Raw genomic sequence first — 27,716 nt, 5'->3', positions numbered from 1 at the left:
GCGAGACAGTGAGAGATGAGAGAAAGAGAGACAGTGAGAGATGAGAGGAGAGAGAGAGAGCGAATGAGGGAGGGAGGCAGAGAAGAGAGAGAGTGAGACAGTGAGAGATGAGAGAGAAAGAGAGAGAGAGAGAGAGACCGAGAGAGGAGAGAGAGAGGGCAAGCGAGCGAGGGAGGGAGAGAAGAGAAGGAGCGAGACAGTGAGAGATGAGAGAGAAGGCGAGAGAACAAGGGAGGGAGAGAAGAGAGAGAGCGAGACAGTAAGAGATGAGAGAGAGACAGTTAGATGAGAGAGAGAGAGACAGTGAGAGATAGAGAGAGCGAGACAGTGAGAGATGAGAGAGCGAGAGAGAGAGAGGGAGGGAGAGAAGAGAGAGAGACAGTGAGAGACTTTTTTGACTTTTAAAATAACGTATATTTACATCACATTATAAAAAATCCTCCATTCCCATCATGTCAACATAAACTGGTAAGCTAAGAAAACAAAATCTAAAAATGTTTAAGCTTACGAGAGAGAGAGAGAAAGAGAGAGAGAGAGATGTAGTCAGGTCTGCTTCACCTGAGTTTACCTGTCATTAGACTCGGACACTCCTCACAGGAGATGGACATGGAGGCATGGACATGGAGGGTAGACATGACATGAGGACATCTTATGAAAAAGACTGTAAGTGTTTATCTGAAAGGACAGACAGAAAAGTGCTTATAGCTTTTATTTTTCCGGATTTCTCCCTGACAGAAATAAACCCAGAGATGAGTATGAAATAGGAAAGCCTCTTCCACACCACAATTCCACACCCAACTGGTCCAATGTTTTTTTTTTCATACAAATTTATTGGAAAATGTAATACAGTTTGAAGGTGAAGGATATTCACTGTACACGTTACAAAGACTAAATCCCACATCATCATGTGCTTGCTGTACTTTACTCAACAGCTGGTAACTCACATCATCTCAGTTTGGTTCTTAACAGATATTTGACTATAGACAATACTTTCAGTATTGTATTTTTGATTTGGTTGAGTATATTGATTTTCTTGTATTTTTTTTGGCTTTTTTCTCCCCCCAATTGTACCTGACCAATTACCCCACTCTTCCAAGCCATCCTGGTCGCTGCTCCACCTCCTCTGCCGATCCAGGGAGGGCTGCAGACTACCACATGTCTCCTCCCATACATGTGGAGTCACCAGCCGCTTCTTTTCACCTGACAGTGAGGAGTTTCACCAGGGGGATGTAGCGCGTGGGAGGATCATGATATTCCCCCCCAGTTCCCCCTCCACCCCTGAACAGGCGCCCCGACCGACCAGAGGAGGCGCTAGTGCAGCGACCAGGACACATACCCCACATCCGGCTTCCCACCCGCAGACATGGCCAATTGTGTCTGTAGGGACGCCCGACCAAGCCGGAGGTAACACAGGGATTTGAACCGGTGATCCCCGTGTTGGTAGGCAACGGAATAGACCGCTACACCACCCGGATGCCCGTGAGGATATTGATTTTCTTTTTTTTTTATGGGGCGGGGGATGGGGGCACAGTGATCGGGGGGGTCAGTCTCAGATCTGATAGTGTTTATGTCGGGGCTCCAAGTCCTTCGAACGACTCGCCTGAGACGCTGCAGCTGGTTCGGTCCGTATGACCTTATAAATAACGTCTTCATATGTGCTTTAAACGAAAGGCCCCTCTAAAATTCTTGGCTTTTGTTTTATTACACCCTCGTTGCCTCGTCTGTATTTATCTCCTCTCTCTTTCGCCATAGATGGACATTTGCTGCTTTATATTCATTTTATGTCTTTTTTTATCTACTCAATTTGTTCCCCTTGAATGTTCAGCACTTTTTTGATTTTTTTTTTATAAGTGCTATATTCTATAAATATAAATGGTTATTAGTTTTACCGTGCCATCGTACAATAAAGAGCCTTCTGAAGTCACATGGTAGTGGGGGACCCCCCCTCTCGTTCCCCCTCCCTCCAAACCAGCTTCATGTGCAGGGGTGGAGCTCTTCGTCGTGTGGATGCACCAGGGTTAATCAGCATCGTTAATTCATTAACCATTAAGTTTGGTGTATAATATTTCATAATCTAAGCACTAAAATTGGTGGAATAATCAAATCAGTCTCACAGAATCAGTCTCAGAATTATTCAGTATTGATGTTGTTGTTTAATATTTTATAATCAAACTGCTAAAATTGATGGAGTAATCAGTATTGAATCAGCTGGAGTACTTTGATTGGCAGACGGTGGCATCAGTGAGTACAACAGCTTATTTCAATGAAAACAGTTTATCAAAACTATCAATTAAAATCGACTATTAATCAACTACAATCAATATTGAGCAGCAATGTGATGATCAAGGCACAAAGGGTGATGAGGTAGAGATGCTGTGCAACTGTATGGGTGTGTGTGTGTGTGTGTGTGTGTGTTATTGCATATTGGGTGTAATATGTGCCAGTGAACCAACGTCAGACGCCTCACTAGCGCCTTCTTAAGGCCTCTAAGATCTGACCAAACCTCTGAACGTATGCCAACGATGTACATAGACTCTGAATGGAGACGCGGGTGTTACACACATGACACAGGCGTCACACACGTGACACGGGTGTTGCGCCGGAGGGGTCGTTTCACAGATTCAGATCATTTTCCTCAAGTCCACAGTCCTGTAGTAAATCAGATATTTCAGATGCCCGATCGCCTCCCACGGGCAAATCCCGGTGAAAGATGGGAGCAGCGACCCTGTTGGTTGATAAACCTGCAGCCTGCACAGGCTCCCCATGGTGGGCTTCCAGCTCACTTACAGGAGTCCCACCCCACATCGTCATCACCCGACAAAACAGATTCATGAAGTCCCAACAAGAGTCCAGTTGCCCGATTATGAGCATGTTTGTTTTTCTGTAGCAGCTTTAGCGTCACACTGTAGCCTGTGTGAATGGATTAGGTACCCAGTAGTTAAAAAGTAACTACTTCTTTGTAAGATCCTGAACCCCCTTATTCCATAACTTCACATCTTGATCCCAGTACCTATGTATGTGTATTGGTACGTACTGTATTAGTACACCGTTAGTACAAAAGATATTACACCGTAACTATGGAGTAATTACGCTGTATGTTGCGGGCTGTAATCTAAAGCGGTGCCCCCTATTGGGTAAAGCTTATATTTCAGGAGATCCATCCATTATCGGAACTGCTTATCCTGCTCTCAGGGTTGGGGGGATGCTGGAGCCTATCCCAGCAGTCGTGGGGAGACACCCTGGACAGGCCGCCAGGCCATCACACAGGGCCCACACACACACACACACACACACACACACATTCATACCTAGGGACAATTTAGTACGGCCGATTTACCTGATCTACATGTCTTTGGACTGTTGGAGGAAACCGAAGCACCCGGAGGAAACCCATGCAGACACGGGGAGAACATGCAAACTCCACACAGAGGACGACCCGGGACGACCCCCAAGGTTAGACTACCCCGGGGCTCAAGATCCCGATAGACAAAAATCAAACGCCTTTTGAAAATCCATAAAACGAGAAAATGTGGGCTTATTGTATTTCAACCTGTTTCTAAGCACTGTAGATACTGTATGAACATGATCTATACAGTCCCCTCCCTTTCCAGAAGCACCTTGCTCCTCTTCTAGCGGACCGCTCTGCTCTAAGCGGTCTGCTAGAAGAGGAGCTGTATTAATTGTAACTGTACTAATCTGTTATTCAAAATGGGGGGAATACAGTTTATATACAGTGCTCAGTAGACCGATGCCCAGATAATCTAATGGCGTCTTCGGCTCATCTTTTGGGGAGTTTGGAATAGCAATAATAATTGATCAAAACCCAGTCGAGGGCCAATACTATGATCAAAACACGTTTTCAGCAAACTGCAGTGAATGAAACGTTTCGGGAGATGTCCACACCTCATTAGGTAACTCATCCATACCAAAAGCTTTTTAACCCTAAACTGATCCGTGGACTTCTTCTCGACCTAGGTCTGTGTTTAAAACATCACCTGTATGAGGGTGGTGCTTTACTTGTTCCCTCCTCATGCAGCATTCATAAAATTCATCAGAAAAAGTTCCTTCCTATTCATTTAATACCTTAAACAAGTCCGATGGTTTTTCTCCTTCACACCAAACCTGCGTGGGAATCTTTTTTACTCAAATTTCCCCTCCCCGGGGATAAATAGAGTATTCTGATTCGGATTCTGATTAAAGCGTTTTGGGCCCAGATTATGTATCTCACTCCAGAAACGTTGTGGATTCTTTACTTGTAGCTGCTCCGCATGTGTTACTTGTCCTGTCTGATGTCTTCATTTGTAGGGCCCAGGTTTTTTATATCAGAAGTATATTGTTTATCCTTGTAAATTATCTTACGCCGCTTTCTTAAAATGATGTCCTGGGAAAGGGGCAGTTGTGGTTGGAATCAGGAGTATCTTGATACCAAGGCAGCTGACGAACCGCTGAGCTAATATGCTACAGAGAAATTAATGTAACGTGGGCACGAAGCACACCCACACACACCTAGCTTAGTCTTGTAGACGTTTGCTGCAGTGCATCAAATGTAATGTAGCGAATTCAGGGGCAGCCGGGAAGCGAACCCGGGTCACTGTGCTAACCAGTCAACTAAAGGGTCCGACCCGTTAGCCAAGGGCTGCTAGCAAGTCTAGTCATCTGTGGTCGCTACACTAACATACGCTCCACTTACAACGCGTACCTATACGCACGCCTAGCTAGCTGTCAAACTGGAAGGTGTGGCGTTTATGTGGCGTTTGCTACAGCTCGCCAAAGTACACGTGTACACGTACTTCAGCCGTGGCTGTTGCGTGGTGAATGTACCGTGTGTTCGTTCCCCGGCCCATTTTACCCTCCATGATTGCACGCAGCGAGGACGTGTGTGTGTGTTTGTGTGTGTGTGTGTTTGCGCACGTGAGCATGCCAAAAGTAGGAGGTGTTTGAGGTCTTACTCTTATTTTTGCCTTGTCTGGTTTAATTTTTTTGTAAAGCACTTTGTAACATAGTTCTAGAAAAGTGCTATATAAATAAAGTTATTATTATTATTATTATTGTGAGAGAAAGGCTGCACGTGGCCACACAGGCAAGATGGCGTGCAGCAAAGGAGTGTGATAAGACTGAAGCAAGAGTTAGTGTGTGTGTGTGTGTGTGTGTGTGTGTGTGTGTGTGTGTGAGAGAGTGTGAGAAAGAGAGAGAGAGAGAGAGAGAGAGAGAGAGAGCTCGCACTACAATCTGTCTACCAAGGTAGCAAACAAAACAAAACAAAATGAAAGTAGAAAGTGAACAAAAGAAAAGTAGACAGTCAGTCTAGCAAACTGTGGATCGGTGTACGGAACTGAATAGCAAACGAATCCAGACGATAGTAATTTTCTCAAGTTACAAGGGAAGATTCAAACAAAAGAGAAATTAAAAAGGAAAAAAATTAAAAACTATCGCTCAGCCTACGTAACACTTTCTTGGTGAATCACAGTGAGTATCGATAATGATTTCTTATTATATTATTATTATTATTATGATCTGGATCAAGGATTGTTCAACTAACATGACTTTTCTCACGTGAGATCAGTAGACCAATGCTAGACCTAACTTTGGCACTGAAACACTAAGGCTAGATCTGGCTGCTGTACCATTAACACTAACTATGCCCAGATACCAGCCGTATTCTAGATCGCTCTTCTGCGGCGATCAGAGGTGCGTCCTTTGTTGTCCGGCGTTGAGGCGCAGGTTCGCGGAAAACAAAGTCTCTTTCCTCCTGCCAGCTCCAAACTGAAAATCCTCAATGCTCTGTCCATCAGCTGAAGATCTTGGAGGAGTCTAAGTTGCAATTAAGTCGACTTTAAGAAATTAAAGGGATCCGGTCGCTTTCTCTTTCAGTGAAAACTGCGTGTCTTGCAGGGAAACTTAACCGGTTATAACAGCTGAGTGGATGAACAGGACTAGGTTGTCTTCCAATAAAACCGTGGGCAGCGGTAACTTGAAGACACGTGGTCTTTTGTTCTGTCCTTCTGCAGAAAGGGTCTCTCTGAGTGCTTGTGGGTGCACGGTCCAAAGCTAGAGAGCACAAATTTCAAATCCGCTGCTGTTAAGGGCGAAATTGTGTCACCGTAACCAATATTATTAACTTGTAAGGCAAGACGGTGGGTGGAGATCACCTGTGAGGTTGAGCAGGGAGTTATGGGTATTGTAGTCCATGGACAGCGCTGTCCCAACAGTTGTAGCTGGCAAAATTCATATTGTCGTTGATTATCAATACATGTAAATAATAGTTTTCTCAGTGAATCTCGTAGTTACACAAACATTGTTGTGAAGCGTTGTTTTACTTGGAGGTGAATTATTTATAACAACTGCAATTTGCAAAGTCCCCTCTGCCCTGCGTTTGCACAGGATGTGATTGGCATTGAGTTAGGGACGCTCCTTAGCAGTGACTGGTTGTTTTGATTCGGGACAAATGGATTTATAGCAAATCAGAATGCAGACTCAGGAGCAGCTAGAGAGACTGCATATTTTCACAGCATATTTACTTGATGGATACCTGTCAGTTTATGATGGGAGTTTCACCAACTATGAAGAAATTTGTGTTAAAAGAAAGTTGCCTAGAGCAGCTTTAAGGTGTTATTTGAAGAAGTTTTTTTTTAAATCACTATTTAAACAGGTAATAAATGTACAATTATAGACTGTGGTAATGAAGAAACAGAGGCATGGAAACACTCAGGTCAGAGGAAGAGATAATGGACAATGTGCTCCACAGGATAACCTGCAGGTGGTGGGAGAAGTGTTAATGGGGGGAGGGCTGTCAGTTCTTTACGTTGAGGATGATGGAATCTTATCATGTGAATAGGAAACCCTGTGTGGATGAGCCAATTCACACGAGAGGTAAAGTGATCTGGAAATGTTCGCATCAGCGGGAAAGCGGGCTGAAGGAAACCCCTCGGCTTAGGAACGGGGCTTCCGCAGGAAGCCATTAGGGCTAGCTAAAGGCTCTGTGCATGGCGGTTTCTCCACAGGAACTTCCTATTCCCTGAGCGACATGACCACTTCACAGGCAGCTAGCCCGGACTCTGCGCAGGTTGACAAAAAAAAACAAAAAAAAACAGGCAGCCGGCCGGAGAACGGACCACTGGTTCCCTACAATGCCCGTGATAATTCCTTGTTGACCTCCTCATGCCACCTCATCCGCAGCTGTCGGTCATATGGTTTTATTTGTGACATTTGAAAAAGAAGTCAGTCACATTAGTGATCAATGTCCTATTTTTGCTTTAAACTACAACTTTCTCAATTGTGAATGATTGTGTCGAAGCGAACGGCTACGTTAAATGTAGTAACCTGAGGGATCGTTCAGAGTTATCAATAGCAAGGGGGGGATTAACTTATGAGCGCCGCTCTTTCTCTGTCTCCTCTCTGTGAAGGACAGTTCTTGCAAGAGGAGAAGAAATCATCAAACCCCTGCGAAATCGGTTTAATCCAGGTGCCATCTGTTTTCCTGGGTCCCCGCTCTGCTGAAGCGAAGAGCATCCAATGAATTAGGATAACAAGTCAGTTTCATTGCTCAACCATGTTTACTGGAGAGCTCTGAGGCTTGGAATCAATTAAGATTGGCTTTCCTCAAGTCCACTTACTTTAGAGTTGAGCCGGGCTCACAGCTGTGAAACCTGAGGAACCGACCCCCTCTCCTCCTCCCTCTCTCTCTCGCTCTTGCTCTGTCTCTCTCTCTCTTTCTCTGTCTCTTTCTGCACTTATAAAGTCCCCAAACAACCCCCGCCCCCACCCTGGGGAGTTAAGTTGACACAAACCAGTGTTAAAATCAGGCGGAGGAGAAAGCCAGCAGATCTTAATGTCACGGCTATCATTATCATACAAAGGGGAAGGGGGTGTCCAACAGATTTGAATGCTCTGAGCCTTTGAATTATAAACATCTGGTCCTGAGTTGTGTCAGAGCTAAGTGTGTTAGACATAGCTAGTCAACCATGTGAGATACAACATTTTGCGGAGACCTCAACCTTTTGACTCGCGAGAAGGAGATGCGAGGGTGTGTGATGGGTTTTTGGGGTGGGGGTGGGGGGGCAAGAAAGGGCACTGGAAAAGATATTCGTCTGGCCTGTTTTGAGTAGAGGAATTCAATCCAGTCGTTTCCATCACCCGGCATGGCGAACCTGAAAACAGCTGGGTTTGGTGAAGGCCGATAACGGATGCCGCGGGAGGCCGAGTCATCGATGTCTGTTGTCATCGATGTCTGCGATGTTTGGCTACTTCTCTCGGTTGTTAATACGAACGCTGCCTCTCCTTCCTCTGGAGAGGGACACTGAAGTCAGTCGAAACTTGTGTGACTGGTGAGGATTGGGCTAATGTAGAGTACCACTTGTCTGTGATGGGATTTCAGTCGAAGGCCATAATCCCTTGTTTTGTTAGGATTTTTGAGAATGACGTCTACACCAGCGCTAACCCATGTAGCGGTAGCCTTTTCTGCCATGCTATCGCTATAACAAAAAGCCATTCTTGTAATACTGCCTATTATTAACTCATTTTTACCGCAAATATTGATCGACTTGCAGGACAAGAGAACGTGTGTGTGTGTGTGTGTGTGTGTGTGCGCACGTGTATAAAGGAAGAAACACAAATACTGTAAAAAAGGTTTATCTGAACAAGTCCAACAGTCTTACAATCACACAGAAAAATTTAAATTCAAGAGTAATTTACTCACCAAGAACCATGTAAGATTATTTATCATGATTTTATGGTATTTATCTTGTTTAAAGAAACCTGACCAAGTTGGAATATCTTAACTGTATTGTTGTTTTTTTCCTGACTCCCCCACTGAATCTGACCCCCCTTAATGTGAGGTTAGGTTAGCCTAACCCCAACCCCTCCTAACCCCTAACCTCCCCAACCCTAACCCAAACCCTAACCATAACCCATTCACGCCAAGGGGAGTCAGATTCATCAGGGGAGTCAGAAAATATCATAACACCAGCAGATTGTTTTGCTTGTTTAGGGGATGGTCTTTACTTGAACATGTTTAATTTCATCTCAGTTTTGACGTGCCGTTTATGCAGTGAATGTGGGTAATGGAAGGGAACAGTGTTCTTCCTATTTCTGAGTGGGTCCACTGGACTCCTTTCGCCGTCTGACTTTGCTGTGTCCAGAATCTGTGACTAGAATGTTCTGTGTTCTAGGCAGCAGCACCCAGTGTTTTCCTCAGTAACATCAAAAGAAGGTGGAATCACTTCATCTGGATACAATGTTTACTGACAGATACCTTTCATCACTCAACTAAGGGGCATCTTCAGTCTAAACTGACTGCAGGTGTCCCCACCCTTATAAACAATACAGCTGCCTAACGACCGAAACCAATGACCAGTTTCATATGCAAATATGAAATGTGACCATTAACTAGAGTTTTGATGGCCATGTGTACTATTCACAGAGGATTGGGGAATAGTTGCAATCACAGCATTGTAAGATGGTGACAGATGTACTCTTCGCCCCCCCCCCCCCCCACCCGGTTCAGGGACGGTCATTCCCTCTTTACATAGCTGGCCTCTTTGACTCCCCATTCAAACCAGCGTTTCTCCCTATCAAGGATGTGCACATGGCGCAGCGTGTTTTGGGGTTTGAAAGCAACTGAGACGAGGTGTTTGGAAAATACGCGCCTCAGCTTTTCCGACACTCCCGCCACATACGGAATCAGCGCTGGTTTACGCTTAGGCAGCTGTTGTCCTTCTCCTCTCTTGGATCAGCTGGTGCACTGTTCGGGCGTCTTCCTGGCTTTGACAAACGCCCAGTTAGGATAACCACACTTAACCAGGGTCGTCGGTGTTCGCGTGACCTTCGAATGACATCGAAGTTGCAGCTTTTGTTTTAACAGCGCCTCAAATGCGGAATGTTTTTCACACCTCTGAGAGCTGTTGTTGTCTTGTGGTTCCTGTCTCACCATTAATAAGGGGTGCACGCTGAGAGAGAAGTTGGGCTTCTGTCTGTGTTAAAACCACACAGTGTCTTGCAGGCCCCGGGTTCTCTGTATGTACTTCATATCAACAGCATCTCAGCTGATCTTTCTGTTAATGAGTTGAAGTTGAAGTTTGCTGTGTGGGAGGCTGATGTTTTTCACTGCGTTTCTTATGGGGTTTTCTTGGTGGGACGATGAAAGATGTGCAATATGACTCATTAAAATGATCGCTTGGATTTGGCTTCCAACGTTATTAATTCTGAATCTGACAAAGGGCTCCATCTAAGTATCGTACGAGCCGTATCATTTTTTGTTCTTTCACATAAGTCATCATCACAGCGCCGTGTGGTTCCTGGCTGGTGATCGCTCTGAACGAAACTGCTGGACATTTAAGATTTCATTTTTTTCTTACTTGAAGGCCTGAGGCCGATATCCTGAAACTCAACATCACAGTCTTACATTTTGATTTGATCCGTACGTCTGTCAAACTCATCCCGATGTCGGATGTTTGTCTTCGCCGGCAGTCCACTGAAAATATCATCGTTTGCATAAATTAAATCACCTTTAATTGATGAATAGAAGTTTTAACCCACCTGCTGCGTACACTCTCAATCCACGCTGTTGTACCGGTTTCAGATGAGACACCTTACCGCGTGTTGTTGTTCCTGTGGGTCACATTCAACCCGCCACTATTTAAACCCAACTTCCTTTATTATTATGTTTAGATGGCATTTAGAAAGTGGCGTCCGCTCTGAGAGCAGTCGATGCGGGGCAGCCGCAGAACCCTCCCTCCGTCCACTGGCTGCAGTGACCTCTGACCTCTGTGTGGACCATGGCAGTCCACCATCTGCAGGCAGGCAGAGCGCTAGGGTAGCAAGATGCAGAGAAAGAGAAGAGAAGAAGACAGGTATGCAGTTGGATGAATTAGAGCGATAGAGAGGCAAGGAAAAGAAACGGAGAGAGAGAGAGAGAGGGAGAGCGAAAACGCAGGATGTAGTACATCTGACCTGAATTAAGATGAGCTCATTGTGTACTACAGCGGGTTTAATAGTGCGTTTGGAGAGCAACGCCCAGGCTCTGTTCCTCGCTCATTCCAGCAGGGCTGTGTCATCTCTGCCCCAGGGCCACCACACATGCAGGCTCCTGCACAAGCAGCTCGCACATAGGGACATGCGCGCCTCACAGCTCCGCCGCGGCCACTCACAGGACAGCCAAGTGCAGGCTGCAGGTAAGGGGGAGGTTCAGAGTGAGCTGGAAAAGGAGGAAGAGCGGGGTTACGGAGGTGCACGTAGGAGAGGAAATGAGGTGTCAGGAGGGGCGGAGGGAGATCGAGAGCGGGTCAGGCATGGAAAGTGAGGCGGGGGCGGGGGGATGGTAGAGGGATCTGAGACAAGGTGGGGATGTGGAGAAGTGGAAGAGAATTTGGTTCTAGATGAGGACGAATGCGAGGAAATGCGGGATCACAAGTGGACGGGTGGAGGAGTAAACGAGTGGGGTCAGGAAAATAGTGGCGACAGGAGGAAAAAAATGGATCTTTGTAACCGAGAGCCGTGCTCCATCTTTTCTGTGTCATGCAAACAGCCCACTCAAGTCAAACTCCTCATACAGTTATTTGGCTCAAAAAACGGATTCGGATTCCTTCTGTGATTCCGGTTCGGATTCCAGTTCTGGTTCAGGCTCCGATTTTGATTCTAACTAGGATTCCAATAAAGGGAAGTATAGGGGGATGAGAAGGGTGTGGGAGAGGGAGATGATGACTGAAGGCCGTGGTGGGAAATGAGGGCTCAGATGGCAGAAGGCTGTAGAACTGTGTTTAAGAAACACAGGAGTAAAACTTTGAATCTGGACCGGTGAATGTAGGAAATGAAAGACGACGCCGAGTGCCAAATATTATAGTGCAAGTCAGGTGCCGCAGACAGATGCCAGATTAGCTTTTAACCAGGCGACATTGCCAGTCACCGCTGATAACTTGTCCCTGATCGACTGCGGTGTGTAGCGTACCCTTGGTGTTTTCACGTTCGCAAGCCACCCAGCTGCACTTCGACGCCACCAGCCGACGCCGTCTGCGGTCAATCAATCAAACCTATATGATCGTTCCATCATTCACTGAGGGAGCGGGCGAATAAACAGCAAACAGCTAAAGCCACTCCGCTAATTAGTATCAGACTGTCACTACCCATAATGCCCCGGACTTGTTTTCCAGACCCATTCAAAGTCAACTCAGATGCCCCCCCCCCCCCCCCCCGCCGTCCCCGCCGCCGCCGATGTGAGACGGACACCCTCTGCGGGATCTGCTGCACATGTCTCTCATGCCGAAGCATCCCCTCTTAGCATCCCCTCCTCTCCTCTCCCACTAATAAAAGTCAGCCTGTGTCGTAACCCATTAGGGCTGATTTATTTGATCAGATTCGTATTATTTCCCCGGTCCAAAACCCCATGGCACTCTCCTCCCAGCAGTGATTAAAGGCAGTAAATCAGGGGCAAGTCCTGCGCTGTGTTTACTCAGAGAGCCAGGCAGCTGCAAGCTGTTTGAGGCCCTTGTTTCTCCCGCTGTTTACCTCCGTTCCCATGACGACTGCACCACCGTCTCCCAAGCGTCTGGAACTCGGCCCCGGGCTGTTTTGGTTACATTCAGAAAATTTTCTGAGCTGCTGTGTCTAAAACCCGGGGCCGAGCGGTGACTTCACCCGGGCGAGGAGCGGCGAGGAGAGGCGAGGCAAGTGGACCGATGTTGGAAGAGGGAGGGAGTGAAGGAGGGGGAAGGAAAAAAGAGGTAGAGAGAGCGAGGGATGGAGGGAGGGAGGGAGGGACGAAATATGGGGGCAGGCAGGCAGAGAGCGAGAGTGAGGGTGGGGGGAGGGCGAGAAGCCAAGAGCATTACATCATTGCTGGAGCGGAGTCAGAAGGGAAGGATATGAGTCAGTGGACTGACTGCACCTCTCTCTCTCTCCCTCTCTCTCTCTCTCCCTCTCTTTCTCTCTCGCTCTCCCTTCTCTTGGACGGCAGCCAAGCTCCTAGTGTTCTGGTCCCCAGTGCTTGAGCTGGAGTTAGGACTGTGGGTATCAGGACAGTAAAGCTTAGTGTGTGTGTGTGTGTGTGTGTGTGTGTGTGTGTGCAGACAACGGGATTTGTAGCTTAACAGCGAGTCGGTCCAGAGGGGCTTGAGTCGGCTGGGTTGTGTACGCTGTGAGGGGTCTAAAAACAGAGTTATAAAGCCTTCACATCACAATGGCTTCTTGTCAGATTCATACCAAGAAAAAAAAATCAACAACTTTTAATTTTGTTGGTGTGAAGGGGAACAACTCTGAGAAACAGAATATGGAGCAAAGATAAAAAGCCTGAGAGAGGGAGATGGGGGAGAGAGAGAGATGGGGGAGAAGAGAAGGACTAGCAGTGACGTCATGGTGGAGAGAGAGGGAGCGAGAAAGAGAGAGAGGGAGCAGATGAGGGGGGGATTGAAGGGGGAGCTGGGCTGAGAGAGAGGGAGGCGCTGGGTAATGTGAGAGTGTAGGGTCAGGACTGCAGAGTGTCTACCTGCTCTCCCCTGGGGCCCACAGCCCAGGCTATTATCAATCCCCTCAGTGGAGCCACAGCCTGTCATTATTCACACACACACACACACACACACACACACACACACACACACACACACACACACACACACACACACACACACACACACACAACCACACATGCATACACATGAGTGCAGACATACATGAACATATGCACTCAATGACTTGCAAGGGAACAGAGGAACATTGAAATTCTCCCAAAAATCCATACATGTACTAATTTTTGCTCATACACACACACACACACACACACACACACACACAATGAAACACACCGATTCACACAACCTCACAAAAACACATATACGTTTGTCATATCCAGACGCTCAGACACCTACAAAAACACATGCCTACACACGTGTTCATTTACACACACACACTCATGTACACACCCGTACACAAAAACACAAACACTCTAGACATGAATTCAGTCCAGTCTGGTTCACACTGTATAAAGAGGCAAACAGACATAAACATAAACAGGGTGCAGAAGTACGCAGGCTCAAGCCGTGTGGAACGTTTTCTAAAAATCCCACCAGAATGTTTGTTTGTATTAATTATGTATATGGAAATTGTGAGTCCCACATCTTAAGCCGATGCCGGAATGGTATTGGCATTTTTCAGAGGGTGTCGGATGTCAGTGGCGTAAATGATGTTGATCGTGTAATGCACAGGAATCATTAATGAAACATTTATCACGTAAAAATCAATCGGAGAGTGGTCTCCTGTATGTAGATGGTCCAAGGGAGAGCGGCCACGTTCTTTTTCCTGGAACTGACACAAACCAGTACACTATTCATGCATACTGGACTCCCTGAAACACGTGCATACACAGTACCATCAAATCACAAAGTCTGAATTCACCATGACACTTCATCATAATGCAAAGCTAGTTGTACACTGGCCATAAAAAGCCTACACACCCCTGTTAAAATGGCAGGTTTCTGTGATGCGAAAACAAGTTAAACCAAGATAAATCATATCAGAACTTTTTCCACCCTTCATGTGAAATTGCAACCTTTAGAATTAAAGTGAAAAACAACCAGAAATATTTCAGGGGGGGGGGGGGATACAGAACGTACAATATCCTGGTTGCATACTTCTATAATTGGGAATGTGACTGTGTTCAGAATTATCCTATCAGATTCAATACCATGTAGTTAGTGTGCACCTGCCATCAATTATATTGACTGTGATTAACCCCAAATAAAGTTCAGCTGTTCCTGCAGGATTCTCCTGACATCTTCTTGCTTGCATCCAACTGCGAAAGCCATGGTGCACAAAGAGCTTGAACGGGTGTCATTGTTGAAAGGCGTCAATCGGGAGAGGGGTACGAAAGAATTTCCAAGGCGTTAGACATACTGTAGGACATAGTGAAGTCGATCATCAACAAGTGGAGAAAATATGGTGCAACAGTGACATTACCGAGAACAGCACATCCCTCCGAAATTGATGAGAAGACAAGTTGAAAACTGGTCAGGGAGGCTGCCAAGAGGCCTACAGCAACATTAAAGGGGGCTGCAGGAATTTCTGGCAAGTACCGGTTGCTCCCTACATGTGAAAACAATCTCCCGTATTCTTCATATGTCTGGGTTATGGGGTAGGGTGGCAAGAGAGAAGCTTTATCACATAAAGAAAGCACATGTTACGGTCTGATGAGACCCAGGTTGAATTTTTGGGCCATAATTCCAAAAAGGTATATTTGGCACAAAAACAACACAGCACGGGCGTCCGGGTAGCGTGGTGGTCTGTTCCATTGCCTACCAACATGGGGATCCCAGTTCGAATCCCCGTGTTACCTCCGGCTTGGTTGGGCGTCCCGAAGCCATGTCCTGGTCGCTGCACTAACGCCTGCTCTGGTCGGTTGGGGCGCCTGTTCAGTGGGGACAGAGGGGGTGGAGCAGCGACCGGGACAGTTCGGAAGAGTGGGGTAATTGGCAGGATACAATTTGGGAGGAGAAAAAAAACACAGCACATCATCACATCACCCACGGTGAAGCATGGTGAGGGCAGCTTCATGCTTTGGGGCTTATGTTCTTCAGCTGGAACTGGGGCAATATTCAAGATGGAGGGAATCATGAATAGCTCCAAATACCAGTCAATTTTGGTGCAAAACCTTCAGGCGTCTGCTAGAAAGCTGAAGAGAAATTTCACCTTTCAGCGCGACAACAACCCAAAGCATACATCCAAACCAACAAAGACTTCACCAAAAGGTCAGCATTCTGAAATGGTCCATCCAGAGCCCAGACTTGAATCCAATTGACCCTTCCTAAGTCCCGCCTCTTTTCACTCTGTGCTCCAATAACAGTTGAGCATGCTTGGTACCTGACAAAATCTCAGTCAACTTTCCCCTTTCCCTTTCTCTTCCCTTTCCTTGTAGATGTGCTATGTGCTAGGACCATCCTATGTTGAAAAGAAACCCACATTTTGAAGAGGGTTAAAAGATGTGTCTGGGGGACCTGTAAAAGCGACACTTGATACCCTGACCATGTGGAAGGCATTGCATTTATTCCATTGCCAAAACCGAAAACAAGTTTTGTCCGATGTAAAGAGTGGATTAGGCCGTGCGGTAGACCTCACCATCAAACCAACACCATCACCAAGGACACCTACATCTGTTCAGAGGATAACATTACCATGTAAAGTCACATTACATTGATGTCAAAATCTTCATGGACACATTACATTGTATATAATCACATCTTAAGTTAGCTAATGTCAGCAAAATGCTAGCTAGCTAATGTATACCTACATAGAGGAGTTAGCCTAATGTCAGATCACCAACATCAGCCAAGTTCTTTTTTTTCTTTTTCTTTTTTTTTTTAAGATTATTTTTTGGCATTTTCTGCCTTTATCTGATAGCGATAGTAGGGAGAGACAGGAAAGGCAGGGAGTGACATGCAGCAAAAAGCCCGGGCCAGATTCAAACCCAGGCCGCTGTGGTAAGGACTCAGCCTTATGTGGTACGCTTCCTCCTTATTTCTGTGGTAATGTTACAGATTTGGAAAAGGACAGATAGGTTGGTTGCTGGCATAATTTTAAGATGACATGAATTATCGTTAGCCAGAAAAGGTCAAGGCTATGTGCTGCCCCGAAGTAACTTTTGGTGTTATTTATTTGGATATACACGATGTCTAGCATCCCAATGGGAAAAGTCACTTTAGTAAAAGTTATTATCTAGTGCAGCAGCAATCCCAGATAGCAAAATTGCTGTGGCCCGGACCCGTCCCAAACCCGACACTTTCATCCGGCCCACATACCGCGTGGAATGATGGCACTTGGGCGGTCCACTCCTGTTTGCCAGATCTGGGCCAGAACCAAGCCACAGCAGTGCCGCATATGCCACATGTCTGCCAAAGGTGGCCCATGTTTGTTTTGTGATATTTGGGCCATGATCACCATTTACCACACGGGCCACTTCAGGGTCACATCCAAATTACATGTTGCCGAAAGCACCGCATCTTTGCCAAAAAAGGCCCAAATTTGATGTGGCCTATTTGGGCCATATTTGCTATTATACATGTGGGCCACTTCAGGCTCACATCCATTTTGTCAGGGCCAGAAGAAGACCATCAGTGCCGCATCACTGCCTGAAGTGGCCTACATCCGGATGCTATCTGGGATGTTGTCTTGTCATCCTCCGTCTGTACACACAGAATGTGTGGCTTCTTCCTTTTTCATTGAGTCCGGAATGAGTCGGCCTCGATTGGCGTCGTTTTGCCTTGATCGTAAATTCAACATTGTATAGCCTTTACTCACATACTGTAGTCCTCGCTGTCAGCTTCGTGAAGCTATATTGCCTGACGCCCCAAAGCTATCTAATATACACTGCGGCACCCAGCTAAACAGAACCCCGTCAGCTGCATGGCCATGTTTCTTTTTGTCAAGAATGTCTGACTCAACAACAATAAGTAAGGGGGGCGGTCTTTGGATCAGTCAATAGACGATCTGTGGGGTGAGCTGGAGAGGGCTGTGCACAGATGCCCTTGCAATTTGATGGCCTTCGAACATTTTTGCAAGGAAGAGTGGGAAAATATTTACAAGTCAAGATGTGCCAAGCTGACAGACTTACCCAGAAACACTGAGTGCTGTAATAAAATCAAAAGGTACTTAAACAAAGTATTAGTTTAGGAGTGTGCACACTTATGCAAGCTTTCAGTTTGTTTTTCCCTTTTATTTTTATAGGTTGCAATTTCACATTAAAGGTTCCGAAAAGTTCTAATATCATTTCTTGGTTTCATTTTTTTTCTTTACATTACAAAAACCTGCCATTTTAACTGGGGTGTGTCGACAAGTGTTAGTGTCAACAAAGTCTATGCATGCATGTAAGAGGTAGCATGAAAAGTTTACAGTCGCAAGAAGAAAAAGAAACTCATTGTCAGTCACACTTTAACCACAGCCTCTCACCCACATGTAGTATAACATTTCTTCATTTATGTTTCACTGTCAACACACAGAGTTAAATTCCAGAAGTAGTGCTGCCAGTTAAATGTGGGTGTTTCTTCTTCTTGCAAGTTTTAGTGTGTGTGTGTGTGTGTGTGTGTGTGTGTGTGTGTGTGTGTGTGTGTGTGTGTGTGTGTGTGTGTGTGTGTATGCACAAGTGTGGTGACAGGCACGGCGTGCTTTCCGCTAGCTTCCATGCTGCAGGTGAGCGGTGCTGACAGATGGGCAGTGCAGGGAAACCTGCACGGGCTTCAAAAGGGCTCTTTCTTCTCTGGAGGGCCCGATCGCAGGCTGCCCACCACAACCAGCAACCCTGTCACCCCTGTCCCAAAATCTCCTTCGCTCTGTTAGCTATGAAAAGTGGCAGCATGTTTTTGCATTGATATAAGTACGTTGTCACCTTAAATGAGGACAGGCATATGAAAAATATTGCAGAGTTCTTTTTGGTGGACAAGTCTGCAGGGCATTTTAGCGTTCCAAAACAGAAATTTAGATTAATGGGCCACTTGCTATTGTAGACTTAAATAAGCCCTTGTTTAGATCTGCAGAAGGTTCACAGAGAATACTTGGTCTTTTTAAAAAACCTTGCTCAATGATTGTTCTTGGGAAATATAAACATTTATAAATAACTTCCAAAGTCCAGATTTTCAGAGCTCCATCAGGGATTTGAACCAGCAACCTCACAGCCACTTGTTCTGATGTTTTGACTCCCTCCTATTTTCCAGCGCATACTGCGTGGTGTCTGGTGTGCAGCTCCATTGCATAACCACATTGTACTTTAATGGTCTTTCTCAGTGTGGAAACCTTGGCATGCCTGGTGTTGGGTGCTGCGCCGCCCCAGTCAGATGTCACATGTGGTGTTGAATGAGCATGATTGTGATAAATTGGAACGTTGTACAGAAATGACACATAGTCAGGATGGTAATAGTCCTGCGAGTTTGCCTGTGTGCACAGCAATCTAAGTGTCTGGAGCGTAAAAGCACATATTTAGGACTGGGAAAATACAGGTATTTTTTCAGGTGGGGGGAACCATTTGGTCTGTCACACCCCCATCTAGCTGTCACTCCATGCACTATTACCCATAATCCCAGCTATGATGTGGTCAATTATTACATAGGCCCGTTTAATGTGGCTAACCCAGACACTTCCACTGGGCACTAATCAGCAAATGTCCATGGAGTTGGACTTAAAAGGATCCGTGATTTGCTGAATTGATCCTGATGATAATGATTATTGGAGAATCACATATTCAATTTTTGTGTTCCTCAAATGATATGGACTTAACAGTTAAACCATGTTAACACGCTCAAAAAACCATATCTGAGTGTGCAAAATTTCATGGAAATGGATTTAAGCTTGCTGGTAATTTGTTGAATTGATCCAGAGGATTATGGTTATTAGAGAATCATAATAAAGTAAATTCTAGTGTTGTTTGTTTGGGCAGTGTGGATTTAGCAGTTACTGTACCAAAGTGGGGTGTAGCAACACTGTGCAGATGGGAGTCGGTGTTCTTCCACAGGCAGAAATTTTGTGGCGGTTGGATAAATGATGTCACCCTGTGCAGATGGCGTGGTCTATGTTTTTGGATGGCTGCAGCCCTGAACTGGTGACTAAGACAGAACGGCTGTCTGTAGTTTTAAGGACCCCCCGGGCTTCAAATACACGTGCGGTTCCTTGGCACTGGCATGAATTTAAAAGGGTGCTTAGCCCCACCAAGTTTCTGGGCCTCCTGTTATGTCCCCATCAGTATTTTGCCACTGTAGTAATCATTACTAGTCTGTATTAGGCCTATGAATAACAAAATCCTGAACATAAGCCATTTTTAGGCCGATTACAAAGCTAACGGATTTGACTTAAGCGTATTCACTTCCAAGTCCGAGGCCATGGTTCTCTACCAGAAAATGGTGGATTGCTCCCTCCGGGTTAGGGATGAGTTGTTGCCTCAAGTGAAGGAGTTCAAGTATCTCGGGGTCTTGTTCACGAGTGAGGGTAGGGTGGAGCGGGAGATTGACAGGCGGATTGGTGCAGCATCAGCAGTAATGCAGACGTTGTACTGGACCATTGCGGTGAAGAGGGAGCTGAGCCGGAAGGCGAAACTCTCAATTTACCAGTCAATCTTCGTTCCAACCCTCGCCTATGGTCATGAGCTTTGGGTAGTGACTGAAAGGGGGAGATCACAGATAGAAGCAGCTGAAATGAGTTTCCTCCATAGGGTGTCTGGGCTCAGCCTTAGAGATGGGTGAGGCGCTCGGACATCCGCAGGGAGCTCAGAGTAGAGCCGCTGCTCCTTCGCGCCGAAAGGAGCCAGTTGAGGTGGTTCGGGCATCTGATTAGGATGCCTCCTGGGCGCCTTCCTCTGGAGGTTTTCCGGGCACGTCCAACTGGAAGGAGACCCCGGGGTAGACCCAGAAGTCACTGGAGGGACTACATGTCCACTCTGGCCTGGGAACGCCTTGGGACCCCCCAGGAGGAGCTGGAGGGCGTTGCTGGGGAGCGGGACGTCTGAAGCGCCCTACTTAGCTTGCTGCCACTGCGACCCGACCCCGGAGAAGCGGCTGATGATGAGATGAGATGAGATGAGATGTATTCAAGTCATCAAGTGTTGGCTTTCTCAGTCCACATGTGGATTCATGTAGGCTCGTCATAGTACAGCCATAGTGCAGTCATAGTGTAGCCATAGTATAGCCATTGTATAGTCATAGTTTTTTCTTCCTTTTTAAAAAAAATAATTTTATACCCTATTTTGTCTGTAAAGTCTTTGATTTCCTTGAAAAGCTCTTATTAAATAAAATTGATAAAATAATTATGAACTATAATTATAATACTAATTATTATTATTATCCCAGTAGTGTGCTGGGATAGGCTCCATCATCCCACGACCCTAAGTAAGATAAGCGGCTTGGATAATGGAATGGAATTATTATTATTATTATTATTCTAGTAGTAGTAGTTTTACATAGGGAATCAAAAGAGAACTTTGGCCTTTTTGAACATGTGCATGCGGTTATAAGGTTTGCTGTACGTGAGCACTTAGACAAATGATGTCAGCACCAGGTTCTCCTGCAGACCTGAAACAAGGTTCATGGATCCGCCGGTGTTGATCACACTTTTGCACTCACTGACGGAGATGTTCCTTTTCTAACATGGCCTCCATCACTGTGGCGCTTTTTATCAACTGCGATCAATTCTCATCATTGTTGTGGTTGTCTTGTCAACAATAAGTTACCCATTCATTGTACAACATCAGCTAGACTTTTAAAGCCCCCCCCCATCCACACACACACACTCTTCTGTCAGCTCTTAAGCTTTCAACAAAACAGAATATATGTTTCAATTGCTTTGTGTGTGTGTGTGTGTGTGTGTGTGTGTGTGTGTGTGTGTGTGTGTGTGTGTGTGTGTGTGTGTGTGTGTGTTGTGTTCTCAGGCCTGTCCCTGGCTCTCTATCCTCACTGCTGCACCTAAGGAACAGACAGAGACAGCCTCTACCAGCCTCCATGCCTGGCACCCTGCCAGACCCGACCATGCCCGGCTCCTCCGCTGTGCTAATGCCTGTGAGTACACAAAGGAGCACAGAGTACATTCCCTCGCACGTGCGCACATGCACGCCCGCACGCCCAGACGCTCACACGTGCGACGCATAAACCCACATGGACTCACGCACACAAACTCCTGTTGAATGTGAGACACACTGCTCCATCGCACACTTTGCCTACAGCCATGAAACTGGGTGAACTATGACTGGTCAGTGATGCACAGCCACAGATTAATGCTACAACCACCGGGATTTCACTCCCACCTGAAATGACCGTGGGCTGTCAAAATGACCGCCACGTCTTTGTTGTTGTTTTGTTTTGTTTTTTTCGGGGGGGGGGATTTCCCCCCCTTTTTCTCCCCAGGAGTACCCGGCCAATTACCCCACTTGTCCGAGCCATCCTGGTTGCTGCTCCACCCCCCTCTGCCGATCCGGGGAGGGCTGCAGACTACCACATATATCATCCGATACATGTGGAGTCGCCAGCCGCTTCTTTTTACCTGACAGTGAGGAGTTTCGCCAGGGGGATGTAGCGTGTGGGGAGGATCACGCTATTCCCTCCAGTTCCCCCTCTCCCCACGAATAGGTGCCCTGACCGAACAGAGGAGGCGCTAGTGCAGCGACCAGGACACATACCCACATCCAGCTTCCCACCCGCAGACACGGCCCATTGTGTCTGTGCAGATGCCCGTCCAAGCCGGAGGTAACACAGGGATTCGAACCGGCGATCCCTGTGTTGGTAGGCAACGGAATAGACCACCACGCTACCATGACACCCACCGCCACGGTTTTTAAACTCTATATTCTGTCAAGATAAATACCCAATTGAGATATGCATTGCATATGTTAGTATGTCTGTTAGGAAACGACTGACACCAAAATTAACATTTTAACAGCTATAATACTATTTTTAAACAATTTAAACTTCAGAGAGACATGGTGGAACTTCCGTCCATCCATTATCCAAACCACTTATCCTGCTCGCAGGGTCGCGGGGATGCTGGAGCCTATTCCAGCAGTCGAACTTGAGTAGCAAAATTGAAAAAGTGAAAATATTACCTAAAAAACAAAACGGAAAACATATTGCTAATCTAACAAATGTAACCAGGCCTATAAAACGTGAAAGATGTATATATATTAAAAAAAAAACCCTGAAAATAAATATTGAATCAGTCCCAAACAACGACCCGAACTTAAAAACTACTAGAATGACCGTGGGCGGTCAAAATGACCTCCACGGTTTTTAATCTCTATATTCTGTCAAGATAAATACCCAATTGAAATATTAATACATTACATACACTACCGTTCAAAAGTTTGGGATCACCCAAACAATTTCGTGTTTTCCATGAAAAGTCACACTTATTCACCACCATATGTTGTGAAATGAATAGAAAATAGAGTCAAGACATTGACAAGGTTAGAAATAATGATTTTTATTTGAAATAAGATTTTTTTTACATCAAACTTTGCTTTCGTTAAAGAATCCTCCATTTGCAGCAATTACAGCATTGCAGACCTTTGGCATTCTAGCTGTTAATTTGTTGAGGTAATCTGGAGAAATTGCACCCCACGCTTCCAGAAGCAGCTCCCACAAGTTGGATTGGTTGGATGGGCACTTCTTTGAGCAGATTGAGTTTCTGGAGCATCACATTTGTGGGGTCAATTAAACGCTCAAAATGGCCAGAAAAAGAGAACTTTCATCTGAAACTCGACAGTCTATTCTTGTTCTTAGAAATGAAGGCTATTCCATGCGAGAAATTGCTAAGAAATTGAAGATTTCCTACACCGGTGTGTACTACTCCCTTCAGAGGACAGCACAAACAGGCTCTAACAGGTACTATTTAATGAAGATGCCAGTTGGGGACCTGTGAGGCGTCTGTTTCTCAAACTAGAGACTCTAATGTACTTATCTTCTTGCTCAGTTGTGCAACGCGGCCTCCCACTTCTTTTTCTACTCTGGTTAGAGCCTGTTTGTGCTGTCCTCTGAAGGGAGTAGTACACACCGGTGTAGGAAATCTTCAATTTCTTAGCAATTTCTCGCATGGAATAGCCTTCATTTCTAAGAACAAGAATAGACTGTCGAGTTTCAGATGAAAGTTCTCTTTTTCTGGCCATTTTGAGCGTTTAATTGACCCCACAAATGTGATGCTCCAGAAACTCAATCTGCTCAAAGAAGTGCCCATCCAACCAATCCAACTTGTGGGAGCTGCTTCTGGAAGCGTGGGGTGCAATTTCTCCAGATTACCTCAACAAATTAACAGCTAGAATGCCAAAGGTCTGCAATGCTGTAATTGCTGCAAATGGAGGATTCTTTGACGAAAGCAAAGTTTGATGTAAAAAAAATCTTATTTCAAATACAAATCATTATTTCTAACCTTTTCAATGTCTTGACTCTATTTTCTATTCATTTCACAACATATGGTGGTGAATAAGTGTGACTTTTCATGGAAAACACAAAATTGTTTGGGTGATCCCAAACTTTTGAACGGTAGTGTATGTTAGTACGTGTGTATGAAACTGACACCAAAATTAACATTTTAACAACTTTTAATACTATTTTTCAAACAATCTAAAATGGCCGCTGTCCAATGGCTGTAAATACTGCCGGTGTGTCTGAAACGGCGTCTGTAACCAGACATGTTGGAAATAATCAAAAATCAAATTTAGACTATTACTCTGCACTGGAGGACACGTGTGTGTTTCTGGGACAGAGCAATGAACTTCACAAAGGAAATTATGCGACCAACACATGTCATAAATAGTGACATGACGCCCACAATGACACACAATTTACCAGCCGCCATTTTGACCTCTCATGGTCATTTTAGGTAGATCTTGTAACTTTTTTTTGTGCAATTGATCTAAAACTCATTTTAATGAAAATATATGCGATTTTAGGAGCATTCAGGGCGTGGCAGGTCTGTATCTTTTTTCTCTTTCACAAAGTTATTAAACCTTGAAAATCCAAACTGGTCAAAATGACCACCGTGGTCAAATCAGAATCTAAGTATTAATTTAGCCATATTGTTTTCCCTGTAAGACCGTATCGTGTGCAAGTGAAATCATAATTGGAACGACTTAAAATGTGGGTAGACCTTTTTTATTGGTTGAAAATTAAAAATGAAGTTGATCTGAGTCAACGGGGTTTTAGCCTCCACTGCACCCCTGCTTCTTGCTGGTCACACACTAGAGGGGCATTCATCATGGCTGCTGCTGTTTCTTCTGGTTATATGGGATTCTCAGCCTGGGTGTCGAGCTTACACTTTATTGTAATTAAGCCGAAAAAGATTTAGAGCGACCATAGCGGGACGCGGGGAACGATAACAACCGTGAGCGGGCCCAGCATATCAGAATTCTAATGATACAACATATGTTCTCATTGTAACACAAGACAGCCCGTGTTTATGGTGCAGGGAAAAAAAACCTTCCATGTTTATTAAATTAGGACCTAAGCGACTTGAGGAGGGAAGATTGACGGTTCAGGAAAGGGGTGCAGGTTCGGGTGATATTTTTACACAAAACACACTTAGTGCAATTAAAGAGGTGTGCAGGTTTCTAGTGCCTGGGTCTCTGCAGACAGGGGGCCTAGCGGGGGTCAGGATGGGAGGGGGTGGGGGTGGGGGCTCTTTTTGCTGCCAACGAGGGCAAACGCACTTGTAGCCTGAAGCTCAACGGCTCGTAGCTCGCACCACCCCGCTCACCCGCGCCGGCGTCAAACAGAAACGCACAGAAGAACGTATCGACAGTCACACGCGTAAATGCTTGCGCCTGCTCACAGAACCGACACAAAGTTCTCTGTGCTACACTGCTTCCCTAATACCCCCTTAAACTGCCACCTAGCACAGGTGACCTTTCACCCCTGTTAGCTCGCCCAGCTGATTTCTGCAGCGTTCAGGCTTCTGCTAGTGGATGCATGGCCTTGATGTCCAGGGTCATCCAGGAAGTTGGGAAAGGGCGGGGCGGTGGTTGTTGGGGGGTGGGGGTGAGGACGAGTGCTTAGCAGCTTACAAATAAAGATCCCGACCCGCTTATGGGCACCCTCAAAATCATCTTGCACCTCCTAGCATCTCTCTCACTTAATCACACATCCTACACCGAGGGGGATTTTGATGGGTTAGTGTCATGGACACTCACCCCCCACACACACACACCAGTCTATTTGCACCAGCTTCCTGTGTTAAGTCCCTGGGTTGCTGGCTTCCTGTTTGGGGTCAACGCTAGCTGTCATCACACGGAGCTGAGCACAGGGCAGCTTGTCGTGTGAAATCAGCCTCTCATGCTCACTCGTCTCATCACCCCGAGCCATCTATATGCACGATGTCGGCTCTCATCCTTGCAACAAGGATTTTTTTCTTGACAGGCTGTTCAACCTAAAGACACAAAAGACATAGACACAATATTGAAGGCTAGATAGTATATACATAAAGATGTGTATGTTAGGGTTAATACTCCTGTCTGTGCCCCTGAGCAAGGCAGTGGAAAGAGGAACTGGAGTTGGTCCCCAGGCGCTGCAGCTGCCCACTGCTCTATGCAACAGGATGGGTTAAATGCAGAGAATACATTCATTGTAAGAATACAGTGTCGAATAAAGTGGCTTTCTTTCTTTCTTCTTCTAGTAGCGGTGATAACAGGCTCATCCTGAATGCTAGAGTACTAGTTCTCAACCCAGTCCTCAGGGCCCCACAACACCGCTGGTTTTCTATTTTGCCAGGTAGACGATTATGTTCACCTGTCGTGCCAGGTCCAAAAACTCACTGGTTGTGTCTCCGAATACCCGTACTACAGCCGTAGTACATGCTTTATAGTATCATCCATTATCCAAGCCGCTTATCCCAATAGGGGTCACGGGATGCTGGAGCCTGTCCCAGCAGTCATTGGGCGGGAGTCCGGGAGACAGCCTGGACAGGCCGCCAGGCCATCACAGGGCCCACACATTCACACCTAGGGACAATTTAGTATAGCCGATTCACCTGCCTTCATGTCTTTGGACTGTGGGAGGAAACCCACGCAGACACGGGGAGAACATGCAAACTCCACACAGAGGACAACCCGGGACGATCCCCAAGGCGGGACGACCCCAAAGGCTGGACTACACCGGGGTTCGAACCCAGGACCGTCTTGCTGTGAGGCGACCGCATTAACCACTGCGCCACCGTGCCGCCTCAGTTTTTAGTTCACAAGATAAAATGTTTGTAGTATTGGAAAAATCGAGGCCACTATATTCTCTTAAAAAAAAAATCTAATATGAATCGACTGGACAATACTACAGAAGAAAATGGCGTCTTTGCGTGGTTACCATGGAGACATAATTTGCACAAGTCATACCCACCTTTTGTCACAGGTTAATTAATAGTATAATAGAATGATGCTGTATACTGAATGGATTTTGATGGTGTAGAACGTACTAAACAGTATTTATTACTGTCAGTGTGCAGTATATTCTGTTAGTATATAGTACAAAGCAGAGTGTTAATTGTAGTATATAAATTTTAGTATGCACGTTGTTTGTATGCAAATTCAGCACAAGAAAGGTATGCACGTTGTTTGTATGCAAATTCAGCACAAGAAAGGTATGTGCATACATACTACATGGACAAAATATATGCATGGCTATGATTCTTAGTGCCCTTGTTGTTCCCATGAAAATGACTTGCCAGGGGAAAATGTTCCAAAGCAATACGGCGGACAACAAAGCAGGAGGAGCAGTGGCTGGAGTTGGCAAATTCAAATCCAACCTTAACAGTTTCATGAAAAATAGTTTTTTTTAGCATCATTAAAGAGCTATGGCTGAAATAAAACAGATGAACAACGTTTTTCTAATTTGAAAGTGACAATATTCTTCTGGTGTTACGAAGGGTTACCTCTGCTTGGATGCGGGGTCATTAAAGGTAATGTACATAGAGCACACTGCATTCTGTGTACTGAATAGTATGCCCCAACAGTATGCAGTATACACTACATACTTTAAATATGTCAAATGTACTGATGATTCAAACACTGCTTCTAATTAGATAACTGGTATTTAAATATAAATATAAATATATATATGGTTAGCACAGTCGCCTCACAGCAAGAAGGTCGTTTGAGCCCTGGGGTAGTCCAACCTTGGGGGTCGTCCCGGCTCTCCTCTGTGTGGAGTTTGCATGTTCTCCCCGTGTCTGCGTGGGTTTCCTCCGGGGTCTCCGGTTTCCTCCCACAGTCCAAAGACATGTAGATCAGGTGA

General features: G+C 45.7%; 1 protein-coding gene across 1 annotated transcript in view; it reads left to right on the top strand.

Annotated features, from left to right (window-relative positions):
- Positions 1-27,716, top strand: part of creb5b (cAMP responsive element binding protein 5b) — a 73,909-nt gene that overhangs the window by 15,955 nt on the left and 30,238 nt on the right. Inside the window, exon 5 of the mRNA XM_056286827.1 lies at positions 21,383-21,509. Coding sequence (XP_056142802.1) covers positions 21,383-21,509 — 127 coding nt within the window. The remainder of the gene's footprint in view (positions 1-21,382; positions 21,510-27,716) is intronic.

The sequence above is a fragment of the Lampris incognitus genome, chromosome 9 (genome assembly GCF_029633865.1).
Source record: "Lampris incognitus isolate fLamInc1 chromosome 9, fLamInc1.hap2, whole genome shotgun sequence".
Lineage (NCBI taxonomy): Eukaryota > Metazoa > Chordata > Actinopteri > Lampriformes > Lampridae > Lampris > Lampris incognitus.
The sequence above is the reverse complement of the archived record's forward strand: the minus strand, read 5'-3'. Positions and strand labels throughout refer to the sequence as shown.